At 42.6% G+C, this 19,711-nt stretch overlaps 2 protein-coding genes across 11 annotated transcripts in view; one reads left to right on the top strand and one right to left on the bottom strand.

Moving 5' to 3' along the window:
* Positions 1–19,711, top strand: part of GTF3C4 (general transcription factor IIIC subunit 4) — a 64,738-nt gene that overhangs the window by 17,515 nt on the left and 27,512 nt on the right. For 3 of the 6 annotated variants that reach the window (XR_007770014.1, XR_007770009.1, XR_007770010.1), the window contains exon 8: positions 610–663. The exons of 1 other annotated variant lie outside the window; for it this stretch is intronic. The gene's annotated coding sequence lies outside the window, so the exon portion shown is untranslated. Of the gene's footprint in view, positions 1–609; positions 2,823–2,988; positions 3,406–19,711 lie in introns of those variants that run through there. 2 more of the 6 variants (XR_007770012.1, XR_007770011.1) reach the window with 2 other exon arrangements.
* AK8 (adenylate kinase 8) overlaps positions 9,387–19,711 on the bottom strand; it is a 107,057-nt gene continuing 96,732 nt past the window's right edge. For all 5 annotated transcript variants that reach the window (XM_050926643.1, XM_050926640.1, XM_050926639.1 and 2 more), the window contains 2 exons: positions 14,246–14,326; positions 9,387–10,140 (listed from right to left, as the gene is read on the bottom strand). In XM_050926643.1, the coding sequence (XP_050782600.1) occupies positions 9,906–10,140; positions 14,246–14,326 (316 nt within the window). In that variant the 3' untranslated portion in view covers positions 9,387–9,905. The remainder of the gene's footprint in view (positions 10,141–14,245; positions 14,327–19,711) is intronic.

Raw genomic sequence — 19,711 nt, 5'->3', positions numbered from 1 at the left:
ACAGAGTCCTTTGTCTGTCTGCTGTTCAGCAGTTTATGAAACAGTTCAATTCCTTATTGGTACAATCCTCAGTTCACACCCTTGTGTGTAGCCTCTGCAGAAAGGTCAGGGAAGGTGAACTACCCGTTCTCTCCATAAGGGAGTTCCTTATCTTTTTGAGTGGTGAAATTGGCACTACCCAAACTACTGCTCTTACATCAATAAGTAGGACTTTTAGGCTCCAATACTTCAATCCTGCATCTTGTAGAGGCACAGAAAAAACAGCTGTAAGCAAGTCTACTAAAGCAAACTCAAGTCTCATAATTGTGTGTGGGTCAGCTTCTTAGTCAGAGAGCAGGGCATTCCTAACCACACTATCCTGTGTCCCTTTGTGAATGGAGCAGCCAGACGTTTCAGTGGAACAATGCCATAGGCCTGTGCTTGCTGTAATGAATCGAGAAACAGCTGCTAGTTTGTTTTACCTGCCAGCCTTCACTGTGAGTTTCAATTGTCCATTCATTCTGGTAGCCACCCTCTGCTTTAAAAGGTCATATGTTTCCTGGAAGGTAGTAAGCATGCAAACCTTGCTAAATTCAAGCACTAAATCTGGTTTGTATTATCTTTTTGCAGCTGGGAATGGGAATAACGTACTCATCCTTTTAACCCTCAAAGTCAGATTTAGAGGTAAGACCTACATAATAATTTAGAAGTAAAATAGATTTAAAGTTGTAGGTATTTGGTTAATAAAAATGAAATTTTCTGAATAGCTATTGGATTTCTTTTTCACCTCCATTTCTACCCTATAAAATTCCCATTCTAAAGCATCTCGGGAAGCGTCCCTTTCAGGCCTGATCTAAACACACAAATTGCAGCAGTTTAATTGAATCAGTTTAAAAACTGATGCAGCTGAACTGCTACAGACCAATTGTTTAGCTTGCATTGGTATATTTACACTAGTACATTTTCAACTGGTAAAATTGCCCTGATTTTACGTAAACAAGCACAACTTACATGTCTAGATAGGGCCTCGGTCAGCTCTGTGTAGTCTAGGAATCTGAAGTTCCATTAAGGATGCAAGAGTCCAGTTGGAATGCAGAGTAGGGCTGACAAAACAAGATTTCCATGTTGGGGAAAAGCCGAGGGTTTGGAATGTTTGTTCCTGTGGGAATGAAATCTAGCTCTTGTGAAGCTTTTCATGGAAAACGAGACCCCGCCAGTATAGCCAATAGTCCCTTGCCCTCACCTGGGATGTGGGAAACCAAGGTTGTAGGCCCTGCTTTGCCTGATTCAGAGACGGGACTAGATCCTGGGCTTCCCACATCCCAGGTGAGTGCCCTCATCACTGAGGTGTAGAGTCTCTCTCACACACACAATCTCCTGTTGAAGCAGTTCCACTTCATATGACTATTCGCTGGGCCAGAAAGAGACTGACTCTATAGCCCGGTGGCTAGGATGTGGAAGAGCCAGGGTTGAATTCAGGCAGCAGACCCCTCTACTGATTTTGATCAAACTCTTATTTGCCAGGTCAGGTATAGCATTTCTAGTCTAACAGAGACACTACAGAACAAGCAATACCCTAATGGTTAGGCTATGAGAGAGCCAGGTTCACTCCCATGTTCTGCATCAATCAGACCTAATGAAAGTTTGATCAAAACAGGTAGGTCTCCACAGCATTTCAGTTTTGATGAATTGGCATTTTCCAATAAAAGTTCCAGCTAAGTTCCTTACTCTAATACAGAGTGCGTCTGGAATTTAGTCTGTGTAAAACCTCATGCCTGGATAGTTCCTTTCATGCATCATGGAAACTAATGTATACCCAGAACTATGTACAGTGACCTAGTGTCTGCATTAAACTGTAGTGAAGCAGGGCTATGTGTAAATGTTTTAATTAAAATTAACACCTATCCTAATCCTAAACTCTGTGTTCGGCTTGAAATTGTACAAAGTGTGTGAATATTTTTACACTGGAAATGCCCCCAGACTCAGCATCCGGTTGTATATTATTCTCTTATTCTCACAAGTGGGACATAGGGCTTTTCACCATTTTTACTGATAGCGTTAAAAACTAAAACTTACACTCTTAATTCAAAAGATCCGGAGCCCCTGCTGTTTTAGATTTTGTATGTGTGATCGACTTACTGCCCTTGATGTGGCCTCTGACTTTTTACACACAGTGGGTGTTGCTTCCACTGCTGAATGCAGCCACCTCTTGGGTGGTACCTGGCTTATTTACTAGTGCTAACTACGCTGCAGGTCAAGGTTAGAAGTGAAGGTTTTCTCTATGCTATCCTAGATTTCAGTGGGATAAGCCAGAAGGTAGATGATGGCATTGGAGTTTCCTCTTCATAGAGGAACTAACACACTGCGGTGTCTCATGCAGATGGTGCCATGTTCAATCCTGTGGTATTTTCTTTATTACTGCAGTTAACTGGCCCTGCCAAGGGAAAGTTGAGGGCCATGGAAGGGTTCAAAGAGGAGTTCTCAAGTTTTGATGCATTTTTGACCTAATGATGGAGCTGGAAGTTACATTTATTCACTGATCTTTTCAGGCCTAAAGGCCACTTCAGTGCATTCTGGGGTGGGAACATTTTAGCTGGCAGGCCACTGAGTTACCAGGCTGAATGGAAGGTTATTTATTCAATCTCTTCAATTCCTGGATTTCCCTTCTATTTCAAATTGAGCTCATAAGGGAGTCTGACAAAGTTGCTGTGAATATTGAGGCTGTATATATGGCACTTTGTGTAAATGTGAAGCAAACTTGAATGATGTGTTTTGTATACTGCAACAGTAGCGTTGTAATCCTACCCTTCTTTTTATTCCAAATAAACAGACTAGTTCTTGTATTGTGTGCATTATAAGAGGATGGCTTTAGGGGAGAAACGTGGGTTCCCAAGAGTCGAGGGAGAAGTGGGGGGTGGTTTAAAGAAGATAGCTCTTCAGAGCAGCTTCATGGTTAACAATAACTGGATTTTCTATTCTGTCCTCTTGGCAATAAATTGAAATATACAGACAGTTCGAATGTCAACAAGAAAACAGGCCTTCATGTTACCACCTTCAATCGTGGACGTCTTTCCTGTTCCTAACTCAGTAAATACCTGCTTTGAGGTTGACAAGTCATGTGTGTGAAGCAGACTCACGTGCTCTTTGATTTATATTTATTCTCTTATTGGTACGACTCATTGCTGAAAGGTATACGTTCATATTTGGTTCAATAGGTGTGTGTGGGGTGGGGGAGAAGAGTAGGCTGCAGGTTTGTAAGTTAAAACTGATAAAGAACTAACAACTCTAGAACTAGTAAATATAAATGAAATATGCTTGATCCACTTCCAAATATACAGACATGATGGTTATGTAGGTTTTGTTAGCAGCTTTACAGGTTGTACTGGGGGATTTTTTTTTTTTAAAGTTAAAGCAGGGATTTAGGTTTTATTATGCATAGAATTTGCTCTATAAAAAAGTTAAGCCTGTAATCTTATCTTTTCATTCACTATCACCAGTCAGAGTACATGCTCTGGGTCTGGGGCCCCACTAAAGTAAAAAAGGAATAGAAGTAAGATTGCTATATTGGTTTCATCACAGTGTAAGTGTGTAGTCATTGCTTAGCCATACAGGTCCAAGCTACTTGATCTGATTGTAGGATGAAGGGATCTGACTGGATCACTCAGGTGCAAGTCCTTATGTGAGAGAGAACTTCTTTGCACTGGTAAATGCTGCTTTTGAATGTTAGATCCATCTTCTTGGTTATGGGCTTCTTCATAACACATCTAGTTGCTGTACAGCAAAACACATTCTATGGTGTTGCTACCGCCTCAGAGGATGACCACACAACTAGGATTCAATATAAAGAATTCCAGTGCCCTCAACTTGGAGGGTTCCTATGGATGGGGTGCCCTGCCCTAGGGTTAGGGTTCCTAAGGGTAGGGCACTTGAAGCTAGGGTTAGGGCGCCCCGCCCTAGAGTTAGGGTTCCTAAGGGTAGGGCACCGTGCCGTAGAGTTAGGGTTCCTATGGTTAGGGTTTCCAGCCCTAGGGTTAGGGTTTCTAAATGTAGTGCACTTGGAGCTAGGGTTATGGTGCCTAAGGGTGGGGCAATAGGAGCTAGGGTTAGGGTTCCTGTGGGTACGGCTTCCCGCATGAGGGTTAGGGTTCCTAAGGGTAGGTCACTTGGAGCTAGGGTGAAGGTTCCTAAGGGTCGGGTGCCTCGCCCTAGGGTTAAGGTTCCTATGTGTTTGGCATTTGGAGCTAGGTTTAGGGTTCCTATGGGTAGGGCTTTCCACCCTAGGGTTAGGGTTCCTATGGGTAGGGCTTTCCACCCTAGGGTTAGAGTTCCTAAGGGTAGGGCATTTGGAGCTAAGGTTAAGAATCCTATGAGGAGGGCACTTGGAGCTAGGGATAGGGTTACTAAGGGCAGGGCATCCCTCCCCAGGGTTAGGGTTCCTATGGGTAGGGCACTTGGAGCTAGCGTTAGGGTTCCTATGGGCAGGGCTTCGCGCCCTAGGGTTAAGGTTCCTATGGGTAGGGCACCCCACCCTAGGGTTAGGGTTCCTAAGGGTAGGGCACTTGGAGCTAGGGTTAGAGTTCCACCCCACCCTAGGGTTAGAGTTCCCTAGGGCCTCTCGCTCTAGGGTTAGGGTTCCTATGGGTAGGGCAGTTGAAGCTAGCGTTAGGGTCAGGGCCGGCTTTAGGCCAATTCCACTAATTCCCCTGAATTTGGCCCCGTGCCTAAGAGGGCCCCGTGCCCAGTGGCAGGGCCACCAGAGGGGGTAAGTGTTCGAGAATCCCTTCCCTGGCTAGATACTCCTTCAATTTTTACTCACCCGGTCACCCTCCGGGTCTTCGGCAGCAGGTCCTTCACTCACTCCAGGTCTTCGGCAGCACTTCAGCGGCAGGTCCTTCAGTGCTGTCGAAGACCCAGGGCCAGTGAAGGTCCCACCTCCAAAGACTAGGGAGCGCCACCCGCTGAGTACAAGTCCCACGTGTTTTTTTTGTGTGTGGGGAAAAAAGAAAAATAGTCATCCCTGCTGGGGCCCCGTTGAAACTTTTCAAATCGGGCCCCGCACTTGCTAAAGCCGGCCCAGAACTTGGTCCTGACAAAATTAACATAAGAAAAATAACAAAATGCTTCCAATCATCTAGCAGAAATCTTAAACTCTACCTGCAGAGAACACTCCAAAACTAGTTATTGTCACCAAAGATTTTTATAGGTGCACTTATTCTTTAAAATAAATGTTTGTTTAACTCTTCCATCTACATATCTACCATGCTTTGCAAATGGTACCAATTAAACATTATCCCTGCATGGAGAAGCTAAGGCTGAGGAAGTGCTAGCCATTATACAGAAAGGCTGTCTCTTGGTGTATGAGTGAAGCGACCTGATGCATGTTTCCCTCTCCTATCCCCCCAAAGAATCAAACTGCCTCTCCTATAGAGTGGGGAGAGTGACCCAAGTCATTTTCTAGATGGGAAACAATTTCAGCATTTAAAAAAAACAAAAACAACTACAAATGAGGAAAAAATTACCTCTTAGGCCCTGCATCCATGCAGCCAGAGGCAATTCATGGTCATGACCTCAGTTTGTTCGTACTTGAGACTAATCCAGCTGCATCTAGGGGAAGCAGGCCTGGGGTGCAAGAAATGGTATCAAGACAGAAGGTATAGTCTCAACCCATTGAGCTACATGCAAGTTTTATCCTAACAAGGCTCTCAGAGCACAGGAGGATTCCTGGGAGCTTTTTGGTTTATATTTCATCTCTTGAACGACATTTGTCTCTCTCCCTCCACCCATTGATCTTGTTGTTTCTATAGCATCTTACTTCTGAAGGTACATCTACCTATTTTATGGTTTTGCATAGGCATCCATCACTACAGACTCACTGTTGGTATTAGTACCTTCCCCCTCCTCCAGGTTTTGTTTCACATTTACAAGAGAGGTGGGGGTCCACCACTGACAAGTATCAAATGAACAAGATTCCTGCCTCTAGGCATTCAAACTTCATCCTACAGGGTGATTTGCTCCAGGATCTGTCACTTTATAAGAACATAAAAATGGCCAACCCAGTCAGACCAAAGGTCCATCTAACCCAGTATCCTGTCTTCTGACAGTGGCCAATCCAGGTGCTTCAGAAGGAATGAACAGAACAGGTAATGATCAAGCGATTCATCCTGTCACCCATTCCCAGCATCTGGCAAACAGAGGCTAAGGACACCATCCCTGCCCATCCTGGCTAATAGCCATTGATGGACCTATCCTCCATAAACATATCTAATTAATTATTTTTTTAACCCTGTTATCTTGGCCTTCACAACATCCTCTGCAAAGAGTTCCACAGGTTGACTAAGCGCAGGGCCGCCCAGAGAGGGGGGGGCAAGTGGGGCAATTTGTCCCGGGCCCAGCAGGGGCCCCCACAAGAGCTTCTCGAAGCCCCTGTAGTGGGGTCCTTCACTCACTCCGGGGGCCCTGGAAAACGCTCGCGGGGCCCAGGCCCCAGAGCTTCTTCGCTCCTGGTCTTTGCCTGCAGGGGGTCCTTCCGCGCCGGGACCCGCCACTGAAGTGCCCTGAAGACCCGTGGCGGGGACCCCCTGCCCATGAATTACCACCAAAGACCTGGCAATTCAGCGGTAATTCAGTGGCGGGGGGGTCCCCGCCGCAGGTCTTCGGGGCACTTCAGCAGCGGGTCCCGGAACAAAAGGATCCCCCCCCGCCCACCGAAATACCGCCAAAGTGGGGGCCCCCCGCCACCAAAGACCCCAGGCCCCCTGTATCCTCTGGGTGGCCCTGACTAAGCGTTGTGTGAAGAAATACTTCCTTTCTTCAACAGGTGGACATGGAAGTTTATGCACCAGTTGGATTACTTCATTCTTTGCCAAGCCCCACGATTAACAGTGTAACATGCACTGTGCAATACAACCTCCGAACACCCCTCTCTGCAGAGCGGCTTTGCAACACAGTGGAAAGAGCCAAGCCGTATGTGTCAGATCTATACAAGTACTTTCCCTGCTGTGCTGCTACCTTCTCCTCTTTGCTTTGTTTTTCTTGTTGCTTAATGTTTGTTTGGCCAAAATAAGATGCTAATAAAAATCAAGCATAGTTTCCAAATTGGTTTTAAAATGCCGTATTCCAATTATAAAAGCCTAATTCCTTCTTCCATCCACTGAACCTTTTTGGTATTAACAGGCTTTACTATGCAAAGTGATGCAAGGGGCTATTTCACTTACAGTAATTAAATGAATGTCAATTGTTTTAGTTGTTTCTGAGGGAGAGTTCTACAAGAGTATTAGCATGTTCTGCTAACCCTTATGTGCTGCACTTCAGGCCTGCTGCAAACCCTTGGGGGTTGACCATTGACCTGAGGCTCCATGCACAGACATGCCAAGTGCATCTCAATGAGATGAGCTCTTTTTCTCAGTTTCTGTGGAACCAGCAGAGTGGAACTAATATAGCATTCGCATGTAGATGAAAGAATGGAGAGGAAAAAGGGCTTTACAGCTAAATTAATTAAGCAGATGTACCTGTCTAATTAAAGATGCACTGTCCCTTTTGTACCCTACTTGCAGCGCAAACAGTATTTAAATGCAGTCTTGATCCATTTCAACTATCAAAATATTTAGCAGGAACACTCAAACGGAGGCAATATTAGCAAGATGAGCTTCTATGTATTATTAATAGAAGGGCTCCCAATTACACATAGAGGCTACAGCATGTCTTTATATCCATTGAGGAAAAAACAGCTGTCCAACTTGGTTACTGAACAGCACATTTGTAACTGAGGACTGTTACAAATGCACCGGCCCAGCCTCATGAGAGGATATGGCAGTCAGGCTCCAGCCCTGCGTAAACTACCTTCACCATTAGTCCCCTGGTGCTGTGGCTTGGAATTTCTTGGCACAAAATTCATTAGTGATTTATGCTGCTGGTGCCAATAGCCTTAGTTTCCATAGATTTCAACACAGACACATAAACTGAGATTTTCTAAATTGCCTAGGGCATTTGCACACCCAAGTTTCATTTTTTAATCTTTTAGAAAGCTTTGAAAAAAATTTCAGCTTTAAAGGCTAATTATCTGAACCCCAAATATCCCAAACATTGCAGTGTCCCCTGGGCCCTTTGGCTAATGGAGAAGCTCACCTGTGTATTTTGTATGTGCAGGGAGAGGATTTTACAGGGGCTTTCCTGCTGATTTGTCTGTAACCTTGGACAAACATGATCCTGACAGCCATAAGCATAGAAATTTATTTACCGTGATCTGGACAGCGCTTAATTTGTGCCAGGGCTTGCCAGGGTTGAGCGCTGGCACCTTTGGCTTGGGGCATCAGTTATGAACGTAAAAAAATTGCTTGAGCCCTGGCACCTCTTTCATTGCAAATTAAGCACTGGATCTGGACCAGGCAGAAGTTGTTTGGAGACTAAGAGTTCTTTGGGGACTGCATGGTAGGGAACACACAGCTCCTGAAGGAGGAGGTAAGAGCCTCCCTTCCTTTCCCCCTTCAAGACCCTGGGGAAGCTCTCCTTTCATTTTTTAGTGCCTTCTTTGCACTGAGAACACATAGGGATGGCAGATAAAGGGTCTAACTCTCCTCCTCTCTTTTCCCCAATCCCTGCAGACTGCTGTTTCTCCAACCCTTTTCCAGGCTCAGGAGGGAATCAGTGTTGCCCTAGATATGGAGTGATCTAGTTAACAGTAGTGCAGTGTGGTTAGCGTAGGCTAAAGTCTAGCATCGTCTACTGAAGACAAACTTACCTGGCATGGCTGCTCCTTGGCTCTAGTTTGCTCCAGAAAGAGTGTGTGTGAATCATTATCTGCTGCTTCCTGATAAATGGCTACTATTAGGCTCTGGCAGTTCAGCTGTAGCTAATTTAAGGCAGTCACAGGTGGAATGGGGCAGGATAAGTGTCTGCTGGACAGAAGCCTGGCTTTTCACTCCATGAGGAAGAAGGGCTCTAGTACATGTCTCAATGGCTGGAGATAATCTGTTTAATTTAATTCTCTAACTGGAATCTGTGACCCATTTGGTGGGTGTGTTAATAGATGCTTTTGTTTTAGCTTCACTTGCTGCGTCCCTTGGGAAGCCTGTCCCAGTCTCTCGATTAGGAGCTATAACACTGCAATAGTAGATGCTATTGTGCAGACAGCTTGCAGATGTTTTTACTGCTGTCTCATCTGCACTTACTCAGAGCAAGCTTAAGTGACAGGGAGGTAAAAGTGCTTGCATCCTGTCAACACTTCAGACTCTGTGGTTGCTACCACGGATCCTAATTTTCAAAGCTCTAGTACCCTGTTTTTTAAATCCTAGAATAGCATGATGATAAACGTCATCATCCTATCTGTATGCCATACAGTGAACTGCAGCTGTGCAGAGCACGCATGGTCTAGCTGCAGTGTGGAGGCAGTGAGTATGACTCCAGACAAGTACACTTCAAATAGGTTTAATATTCCAAACATGCATGCTACATGTGTGTTACATACATGAGACAAAGCTGCTGCTAACATATTTCCTGAAAACACTTTTCACTGAATCACCCACCTGGAAAAGGAGAGGCAGTTTAAACATCATTTCTAAAAAATGAACTTCCTTCCTTTCTCATCCTCTGGGATTATTAAAACAAAGAGCTCAAACCAGCTAAACTTTTCACTGTTTATGGTGTTTGTTTACTCTCTGCACTTCACTCACTTCGGACAATGCCAGTCCATTTGAGTTCTAGGTCCCGGACACTAGCCCAATACTGCAATGTTTGGGTTGCAAACACTGCAGGGGAAAGTTTAAATCCAAACAAGCTTTTCATTTTACAAGGTTTTGGGAAATCATCCCTTTCATTAATATTAGCTTTTGCAAAAAAATTTAGCCTCATAAATTTGTGTCTTAAGTCACCAACTAATTGACATTGCTTGCTAGCATTTTGGACTAGCTGGAACTGCTGTTTTTAATATGTCAGGACTTACGTGGAAGGGGCTTAACAATACAGCTTTCTATGTACTCAAAGACAACATAAGGGTCTTGGTCAGCATTGATGTAGAAGGCATCTTCATAAAACTCCGCCAAGTCGACAGCATGCCTGTAATAGGTCTCCAGGCAAATCCTGATATTTTCTTCAGTGTCTTTAGGGTTCTGCTTCAGACGGGCTTGGACATCTGGTAATGGAGCTGGTTTGTACATGGCATGATATCTAGAGATAAGACACAAACCCCACTTCAGCTCATAATGAAAATCTGGGAAGTGACAGATGTTACCAAATACATAGTTTGTTTTTGCTTATACAAGTAGCTGTCCCCTGCTGGGCAACTAGCTTGGCAGTTAGGATCTGTCAAAAAGATGTTGGGAAAGTTCAGGACAAGTTGGTACTTCCGATTTATTTGATGATATTACTGTCAAGGATCCTAGACACTTGAAGATACGAGTTTTTCTTGAAGTGATCTAATCCTAAATACTGATTTGGCACAATCAGTCCCATAGGTGACTGAACAGGAGTCTCTCATTTGAGGGCTCTGTTAGCAGGAATTTGAATGTTTATGAAGATTTCAAGGATATACTGAGCTTGGCCTGTTGCAGAGCCTAATAAGAACATGAGAATGGCCGTACAGGGTCAGATCAAAGGTCCATCCAGCCCAGTATCCTGTCTACTGACAGTGGCCAAGACCAGGTGCCCCAGAGGGAGTGAACCTAACAGGTAATGATCAAGTGATCTCTCCCTTGCCATCCATCACCTCCCCCTGACAAACAGAGACTAGGGACACCATTCATTACTCTTCCTGGCTAACAGCCATTAATGGATCTAACCTCCATGAATTTATCCAGGTCTCTTTTAAACTCTGTTTTAGTCCTAGCCTTCACAACCTCCTCAGGCAAGGAGTTCCACAAGTTGACTTTGTGCTGTGTGAGGAACTTCCTTTTATTTGTTTTAAACCTGCTGCCCATTAATTTCACTTGGTGGCCCCTAGTTCTTATGGGAACAAGTAAATAACTTTTCCTTATTCACTTTCTCCACATCACTCATGATTTTATATACCTCTATCATATCCCCCCCTTAAGTCTCCTCTTTTCCAAGCTGAAAAGTCCTAGCCTCTTTAATCTCTCCTCATATGGAACCCGTTCCGAACCCCTAATCATTTTAGTTGCCTTTCTCCGAACCTTTTCTAATGCCAGTATATCTTTTTTGAGATGAGAAGACCACATCTGTATGCAGTATTCAAGATGTGGGCGTACCATGGATTTATATAAGGGCAATAAGATATTCTCTGTCCTTTTTAATAATTCTTAACATCCTGTTTTCTTTTTTTGACTGCTGCTGCACACTGTGTGGACATCTTCAGAGAACTATCCATGATGACGCAAGATATTTTTCCTGATTAGTTGTAGCTAAATTAGCTGCCATCATATTGTATGTATAGTTGGGGTTATTTTTTCCAATATGCATTACTTTACATTTATCCACATTAAATTTCATTTGCCATTTTGTTGCCCAATCACTTAGTTTTGTGAAATCTTTTTGAAGTTCTTCACAGTCTGCTTTGGTCTTAACTATCTTGAGCAGTTTAGTATCATCTGCAAACTTTGCCACCTCACTGTTTACCCCTTTCTCCAGATCATTTATGAATAAGTTGAATAGAATTGGTCCTAGGACTGACCCTTGGGGAACACCACTAGTTACCCCTCTCCATTCTGAAAATTTACCATTTTTTCCAAACCTTTGTGCCCTGTCTTTTAACCAGTTCTCAGTCGATGAAAGGATCTTCCCTCTTATCTCATGACAACTTAATTTATGTAAGAGCCTTTGGTGAGGGACCTTGTCAAAGGCTTTCTGGAAATCTAAGTACACTATGTCCACTGGATCCCCCTTGACCACATGTTTGTTGACCCCTTCAAAGAACTCTAATAGATTAGTAAGACATGATTTCCCTTTACAGAAACCATGTTGACTTTTGCCCAACAATTTATGTTCTTCTATATGTCTGACAATTTTATTCTTTACAATTGTTTCAACTAATTTCCCCCGTACTGACATTAGACTTATCAGTCTATAATTGCCAGGATCACCTCTAGAGCCCTTTTTAAATATTGGCGTTACATTAGCTATCTTCCAGTCACTGGGTACAGAAGCCGATTTAAGGGACAGGTTACAAACCTTAGTTAATAGTTCCTCAATTTCACATTTGAGTTCTTTCAGAACTCTTGGGTGAATGCCATCTGGTCCCAGTGACTTGTTACTGTTAAGTTTATCAATTAATTCCAAAACCACCTCTAGTGACACTTCAATCTGTTACAATTCCTCAGATTTGTCACCTACAAAAGCCGGCTCAGGCTTGGTTCTCAAAGGGTTTCAAGTTTACAACGTGCTGGAAAGAGCTCTACAGAATGCTGCTGGCCCAAAGCCCATAACCACTGAGCTAAAGAAGACACAAGCCACCCTTCTCCTGATCCTGTCTCTCATGGAGGATACCACGTAGAATATATTAAATCCTGTTAGGATGTTCTAGGATCACCATCAGTCTGTCTTTGAAGAGCGTTTCTTTGTATGGGAAGGGGAGAGGAAGACGGTTAACTCATTTTTGAGCTGGACTGTGGATATTTCTAATGATGCCTTCCAAAGGCATAGGATTTTGACTTTCTGGAATTAATAGTAAAAGCCCAATCATCTACACTGCAATTTTTAGTAAATCAGAGGAACATGTTTATAACCTGAGCCCCCTAGCAAAGCTGTAATACTTTGGGTTGCCTGTGTAGCTGGAACCAAAATGTGCTTTACCCATGCTGCCAAAGTTATGATACAGCCTTGTGAAGATCACAAAAACTGCTTTGTAAACAGGTCCTCAGAACTGATGCCACAGTCCTATTTCAGATGAATTATTTCTTTTCCTCAAATGAAGAAACAACTTCATCCCTCTCACTGTATCACCCTGAAAGCAAGTCTTATGTGCAAAAGACTTACATGTACATAAGATGGCTGGATAAATACAAAACCAAGAAGTCCAGTTAAGATACTGTCTTGGATGTAGTGTGTTCATCCTACATTCCTACGAGTTAGAATCCAATGGAGGGCTAGCCTACTCCCTTCCCTGCATTGGATCTAGTGCTGCACTAGCATAATGCCCAGGATTAGATGGAGCATCTAAAACGTATTTCCATCAATTCACAATGAATTTGGAAAGACTAAAACCAAGACTCGAAGCCTGAAAGCATATTAACTAGAGCAGATACTGTACAGACTAATCCTAATGATAAGAAATGCAAAGATGTGGGAATGATTTGCTTCATAGCATTAACTTCTGCTGAACAACTGTGTCAATTATTACCAGAACAAAAGGAGGGAGAATAATGACAGCAAATTACATGTTGCACCTAGAGTGAAATGTCTGAATAATAGTGTACCACTTTGACATAAATACAGTATTTATGCCTTTAACCCTTTAGGACTAGGATTTAAAAGATCCCCTGCATTTGTCATTGATTCAGTGTTGGGAAGGCAGTCAGACATACTTTCGCAATAGATTTGGATTGTAAAATATTGTTTTGCTGTTTCTCAGCATGGGGGTTTAATGTTGCTCACAAATTGATGTGCTACTTACAAAAATAAAGCACAAACGTAAGGTGCAATTCAAGCGCCACTTCTGGAAGGACTTTAGGAAGAGTTTTCCTTGTTACTTTATTCCTAGAACAGTTAGGATGGATCAATCAGGAGAGTTTGAAGATCACTGACCGCACCAAGCTGGAGTGACTGCCATTACGAAGAGCTGTCACATATGAAACTTGAGCTCATATCCAGTGGCTCAGATAAAAGCTTGATCTTGTGAGGCACAAATGCATTAATATTTCACAATACAAGGAGCCTCCAGTGGGACTGGAGAAATCAAATGTGGCCAGATCTCCAGGTACCTCTGCTGGAAAGCCTTCCCTGATTGCAGTCTGGTTTACAGCATTATCATCTCTAAACATTATTTTGCCACCCATTTTAGTTTTCATGGAACATGTAGAAGTTAGATCAACTGCTGCTACGAATTTTGATATCGGAGATTTAAAACTGCACTGAGCTGAAGTCTGGAACTTCCTGCATGGAATGCTGGTACCTGAGGGGCTATGAATGACCTTTTCCTTTTTAGGAATCCTTAAGCAAGAGCACAGTCTACTTGATTTTCTTTAGTTTTCTACAAAGCCTGTCAGAAGCTTTTGTCTTGCTGACAGCCCTACAAAGTTACAGAAATTGGTCCAGTAAAAGTTATTACCTCAGCCACCTGGTCAGCCTTACAAATTGTTAAACACGAGACATTAGTGCTAACCTTTCTCCTGTGACTGGATCAATCATCCGCTGAGCGAGACGTTCCATGACAGATTCAGATGGGAGATTCAGGAAAAATATCCTATTTGTAGACAAACAGTAAGGAACAGCATTAACATCCTCAGAATAGTAACTCACAGTATGAATTAATATTTACACTAGAGGAATGCACACACAATGACAATGGAAATGATTTTGAACAACCCAGAGGTCAATGTCAAAAGGCATAATGCATGTAAAGAAACTCTTTTCTTCGGTTTGCTCATTGCATCTTGGTCTTACATGTATTTTTTAGATTATAAACTGCTTGGGCTGGGGACTGTGATACGGTGTCCTGTACAAAACCAAGCATATTGCCAGTGTATAACAAATAATATAGTGCAGACTCATACATGATTTCCACAGGCTGAGCATATATCAGACAATGGGTTCCACATTTCATTTGCCATCCAATAGTCAGTGCTACCTCTGAACTTTCTCAGAATCCACTCACTAAACCCAATTCACAGTTCAAGTCATATTAATATTCTGCAAGAGCCAGACAGAAGATCATTCCAATGACTAGCCTTTCAGTGGAATCTCAAGGATAGAGAAATAGCTTGGCTTGTAACAGCGTCTCCAATTGCAGGATGGAGGTTGCTCCGTTATTCTACAGTTTTTCTTCTTCTGTAAAAACCCCCAGCAACATTGTATGACTGTTAGTGCTTGTGCCAGTGGACATCTTAAGTAGAGCCCAGTTTGTTGTTTTCTCCCTTTGTCTTCATCGCAGTGTGGCTACATCCAACCACAGTGCCCCAGCATTCAAGTCTCCCTACATCCCACTCCTGCTACTCCACCCAGACACACATCCTGTATCAGTGTAAGGAATCAGATTTGGTATCTATCACATACTAATTATCACTGTTTGGTGCCAGCATAGAATTGTCCCGGATGGACCACTGCTATGAGGAGTTTGGTTGCCATGGTGCATTCAACACTTGGTTTCTCTGTTGAGACTGCCAACATGGCAGACAATGAGGGCTTGATTTTCAGAGGGTGAGCACCTGCAGCTCCCATTACCTATAACTGGAGATGCAGTTGCTCAGCACTTGTAAAAATTGGACCCTAGATCCAGATCCACAAAGGTACTTAGGCATCTAAACCCCAGACTTTGGCACCTAAGTCCCACTTTTAGGCACCATCGTGATCCACAAAACCTCTGTTTGGTGGTCACCTAAACTCACTTGACATCTGAATTATCTCTGTCAAAGTTCCCTAGGCACCTAAGTTTCTATCTCTGGGCACGTGCAGTGCTGCCTCACTCTGGACAGCCTGACATCCATCTTCTGCTTAAGTCCTGATGTGATCCATGAACCAGGAGAAAATAGGTGGAGGAGCAGCTATCTCACTTCTGGGGCCCAATCTGGTAGGCGTGCTCCTAATACCAACCCCCTGAGCTACACTGTAGTATCAACTGAAAGAAACAAATACAGTTGCCCTGGCCGTACAATTATCTTCCTAAATCAGTTAACCTCAGTGTAATATTTTTATTAATTTTATATTCAAGCTCAAACTCCTAAGCAGAAAATTCTCACAAATACATTTATGAAGAGTAGAGATAAATCACTAGGCTGTGAGACATTCCACAGACTGTGCTGATGTCACATAAAGGGAAATTTTTCATATAGGTCACATTTAATGATTTTTTAAAAGAACAAAAAAAAATTCCTTCCAAACTTGTGGAACTAAACTTAAAAATATATATATATATATTAAAAATTGTGGGCTTTCAAATGTGGATTTATTTACAATATAATAACTTCTTCTGCCTTCAAGGGCAGACTTCCTATTTTCATGTTTGTCTGCCTCACAAAAGATACTGTATGCTTTAGGCATTCACCAAAGAAACATTTTACACTGACTGGGTGGGATCAGACCAGATGAAAGGCTGAGCTTTACCTTGGCATGCATATAACAGATTACTAGAATCCTTTGTAGGACTTAAAGTTATGAAAATCATTTCTCTTCAAATGTTTACAGATAATGACTTCTATTCACATTGTGGTAACAAAACAACAGGCTGGAATAAAACATTCAAGATCTCCAAGATTCTAAAGACAGGAAAAGAATCACAGTTCCAACATTCTTTTATCCCTTACACTCTAACATTTTGTTTTTCTTTGTTTCTGTTGCCCAACAATGGCACAAAAACGTGATTGTCAGAATAGGTAACATCTGATGATATATCTTGAGATGAATATTCTAGTAGAGTGGAAAAATGTTTCTACAGCCCTGATAATTGATACGGCTCCCTATTATATTCTGAAATAAACAGAACCGTTAAAGGATTATAACCTGGCATATCAAGAAAGCTTGTCGCATTCATAGTTACTAACTCAAAAAATATTATGGTATTTGAAACAGAAGAGCCTAAAAACTGTACTTAAAAAGCTGCTAACAAAATGAACTCTGAAAGCCTTGTCTGAGACTCATCTTTTTTATGCAAGATGCTTCTTATTATTCAGTCTGGTGTCACCATTAAAGAAAAGTGTAGGGGGAAGATGTAGGAGACTACAGACATCTTTTCTAAGATGTGTTTTTTCCCCAAAACAACACATGATCGACTATAACATACAACATCACAGAATCAAATCTGATGGCCTTTTCAGAACAGGGGTTAGGCCTACATGGCTGTGGAGAAGCTTGCACTGCCCTGTCCAAACAGTACATACTGTACATGTTCTGTGGATAAAGAGTATATCAATCTCTAGGGCTCATCACTCATGAGCAATATATTCAATGGAAAAATGTAAAAGAGAAAATATATATAGCTAGTGACTGCAGTTAAAATGCTTCTAACTAGAAAGAGTATACCAGTTTGAGAGAGATTTCTAAAACACATAGGGTCTTCCTGTGCAACCTAATGGGGCTTACTCGTGTGCCCAACCTAGCCCATTTATGAAGAATATGGGAGAGACTTTTTAAATAAATCCACTGTATAATGCACATCTTGGGCACATAATCATTCTCTTTCTGTTCAGGGAATTGTTTCTGGAAAACACCACCAACCTCCAGCCCTGCGCCAGTTTCTTCAAGAGGCTATGATTTTGGTTAGGTAATTTAACTAAGCCCACCAATTGTTTGAGTGATATTTTGATAAGATTTCTGTCTGGAATACTTCACAGATACAACATTGTGTCCTCCTTAGATTTTTAAAAAGCACAGCGTTTGACCCAGCATTCATTGACGTCAATGGAAAGACTCCCAATGGACACTGGATTGGGCCCATTCCTTGGCCCCTTACCCTTGAAGAATGTAATATCTTTTATACATACACTCTCCTTAGGAATTATCATGTCTGTGTGTGTTGCAATGTGTTGCATCTTCTATCCGTGGGAAATTTGCACTGTGGTTGGTAGGCAGGAAGGCAAGAAAAAGTAGCTTAATATCAAAGAATAATAGTACATTACAGTGATGGATAAGCATCCAGTACAGCTTCTATTTCAGAGCTGGCAAGCTGCTAGTTTAACTATGCAACCGTATGTCATTGAAAAATATCAAACAGTGATGGCGTAATAGAAGATTGGATGGCTTGGGGGGAGCAGCACATAGAATCTTTCACCGCTGCATCATTGATTCAAATCTCATCCAGCTCAGTAATGACCAAAAGTTATTAGCATCGATTGCTGCTTGATGTCCTACATGACTTAACTTTGTAGGGTCTCAGTTCAGTTCCGAGTGGAAACATATCCCCATCACAAAAATCACCACCACTGGCTGGCAGTCTTGTTGGCAGTGTCAGTGTACAGGCCAAGGATCGAGTGGGTCATGGATACCACGCTATTCTCTCTCCTCTAGTGGTGGTCCCTTATGTCAGAGTTCAAGCATGTTGGCAGGCAATATTAGGGAAGTACATATGCCACTGACTGTAGGAAGACTTCAGGCTTCAGTGCTGTCAATCTAGCAGCTTTCCCAAGTAATGAAATAATAAATAAAACAGTTAAAAGGAACAAGGTGAGAGAGATATCAGAATCCTGTCTCTTCCTCACTGTATCTGACATTACCAGTCTAATCTCTTAAAGCATTAGGGCGCAGCAGTAAGGTTAAGTCCCACAGACTGATAAGATTGATGGTAACCATCATTGCCTGTCAAGGCAAAGGACTTTTTTGTTGCTCCATTCTGGGACATTGAGGGAACCTATTGGTTTTGCAGAGGCTCTGGGGAAGAATGCTGCTTTGGAGACAGACTACTATAGATTGTCTGATAGGTACTCGTACAGTCATCTTTTGCTCTTGCTATTGGTACAACCTCTTTGCTGTCTGAATCCTTATAAGTCACCATGGTATTTTGACAGCTTCACGGTGACTCATGGAGTAAGACGGAACCTGGCAAGAGCACTGGGGGCAGAATTTTCATTCCAAACCAGATCAATTGTGACAAAACATTTCTCGAAACGTGCCATAGCCACGCAGTAGGCAAAGGAAAGTTTATTTACACCTGCCATGGCACCCACCTCACTGTGATCAACACACCTGTTCTGGCTGGTGAACAACCTGGTTAATTCAAGTTATTTGCATCTAGTGACAATGTTAAATTTTCCTCATCATGAGGAATTTTTGTGCTGTTTTGTGAATAAAACTGCACTGTGCCAAAGCAAACTGTTTCTAGAATGGTAGAATCATGCCTGGTGGAACAACAAACATGTTCTGTACTTGAATTGTGGAGTTACTCACTGATCTGCTGTGGGTGCTGTATGCTGTAACTTGTGAGTTAGATCTATGTTCCTCTCGGCTAGTGAAGGCAAATGTAGAAGCAATGGGACCATTGTTGGTATAGACAGTGAACACTTCCTCTTTAGGAGGCAAGATGCCAGCTTTTTTTAAATAAGTGGTTAATTACTTGCTCAAGGAAATATCTCTTGACATAGAAGTTCTCCAGTTATTGTTCTGTCTGAAACCGTCCCTTTTTGGGAAGATTATTGAGAAGATCGTTTTGGAACATCCCCAGCAGCCTCTAGTGTCCTCAGATCTTCTTGCCCCCAGTCACTTTTGTTTTAGGCTAGGCATGTGTTAGGGGCTCATTGGTTGTCCTGGTGGATCTTCTCTTGGTGACTGACAAAAATGAGGTCACCATGTCAAATTTGTCTTAACTGCCAACTACTGTAGGTGTTGCCGGAGCCCTAGGCATAGCTGGCAGGGTGAACCGAAGTAGGCCTGGCCTTAGCAGAATAGTAACACACCATGTATTAGCTAACCAAGTAAACACATTCCTGACCTGAGAGGCTGGAACAAGAACCCCCATAGTTCTCAAGTAACTACGTAAACGAATTCCCAGAAGAGGGTACAGAAACACACTGGCCCCTGGTAAGATAAGGATGGAATGACAGGATAATGGTTGAGGACTTTTTTTCAAATTAGCAGGTACAAAGTACAGGATAATAATGAAAAACATAGAATGCGTAACTTGTTTGTATCAATGTATAAAAGG

Source organism: Gopherus flavomarginatus, chromosome 17 (genome assembly GCF_025201925.1).
Source record: "Gopherus flavomarginatus isolate rGopFla2 chromosome 17, rGopFla2.mat.asm, whole genome shotgun sequence".
NCBI lineage: Eukaryota > Metazoa > Chordata > Testudines > Testudinidae > Gopherus > Gopherus flavomarginatus.
Note: the sequence above shows the minus strand (reverse complement) of the source record. Positions and strands in the feature narration are given on the sequence as shown.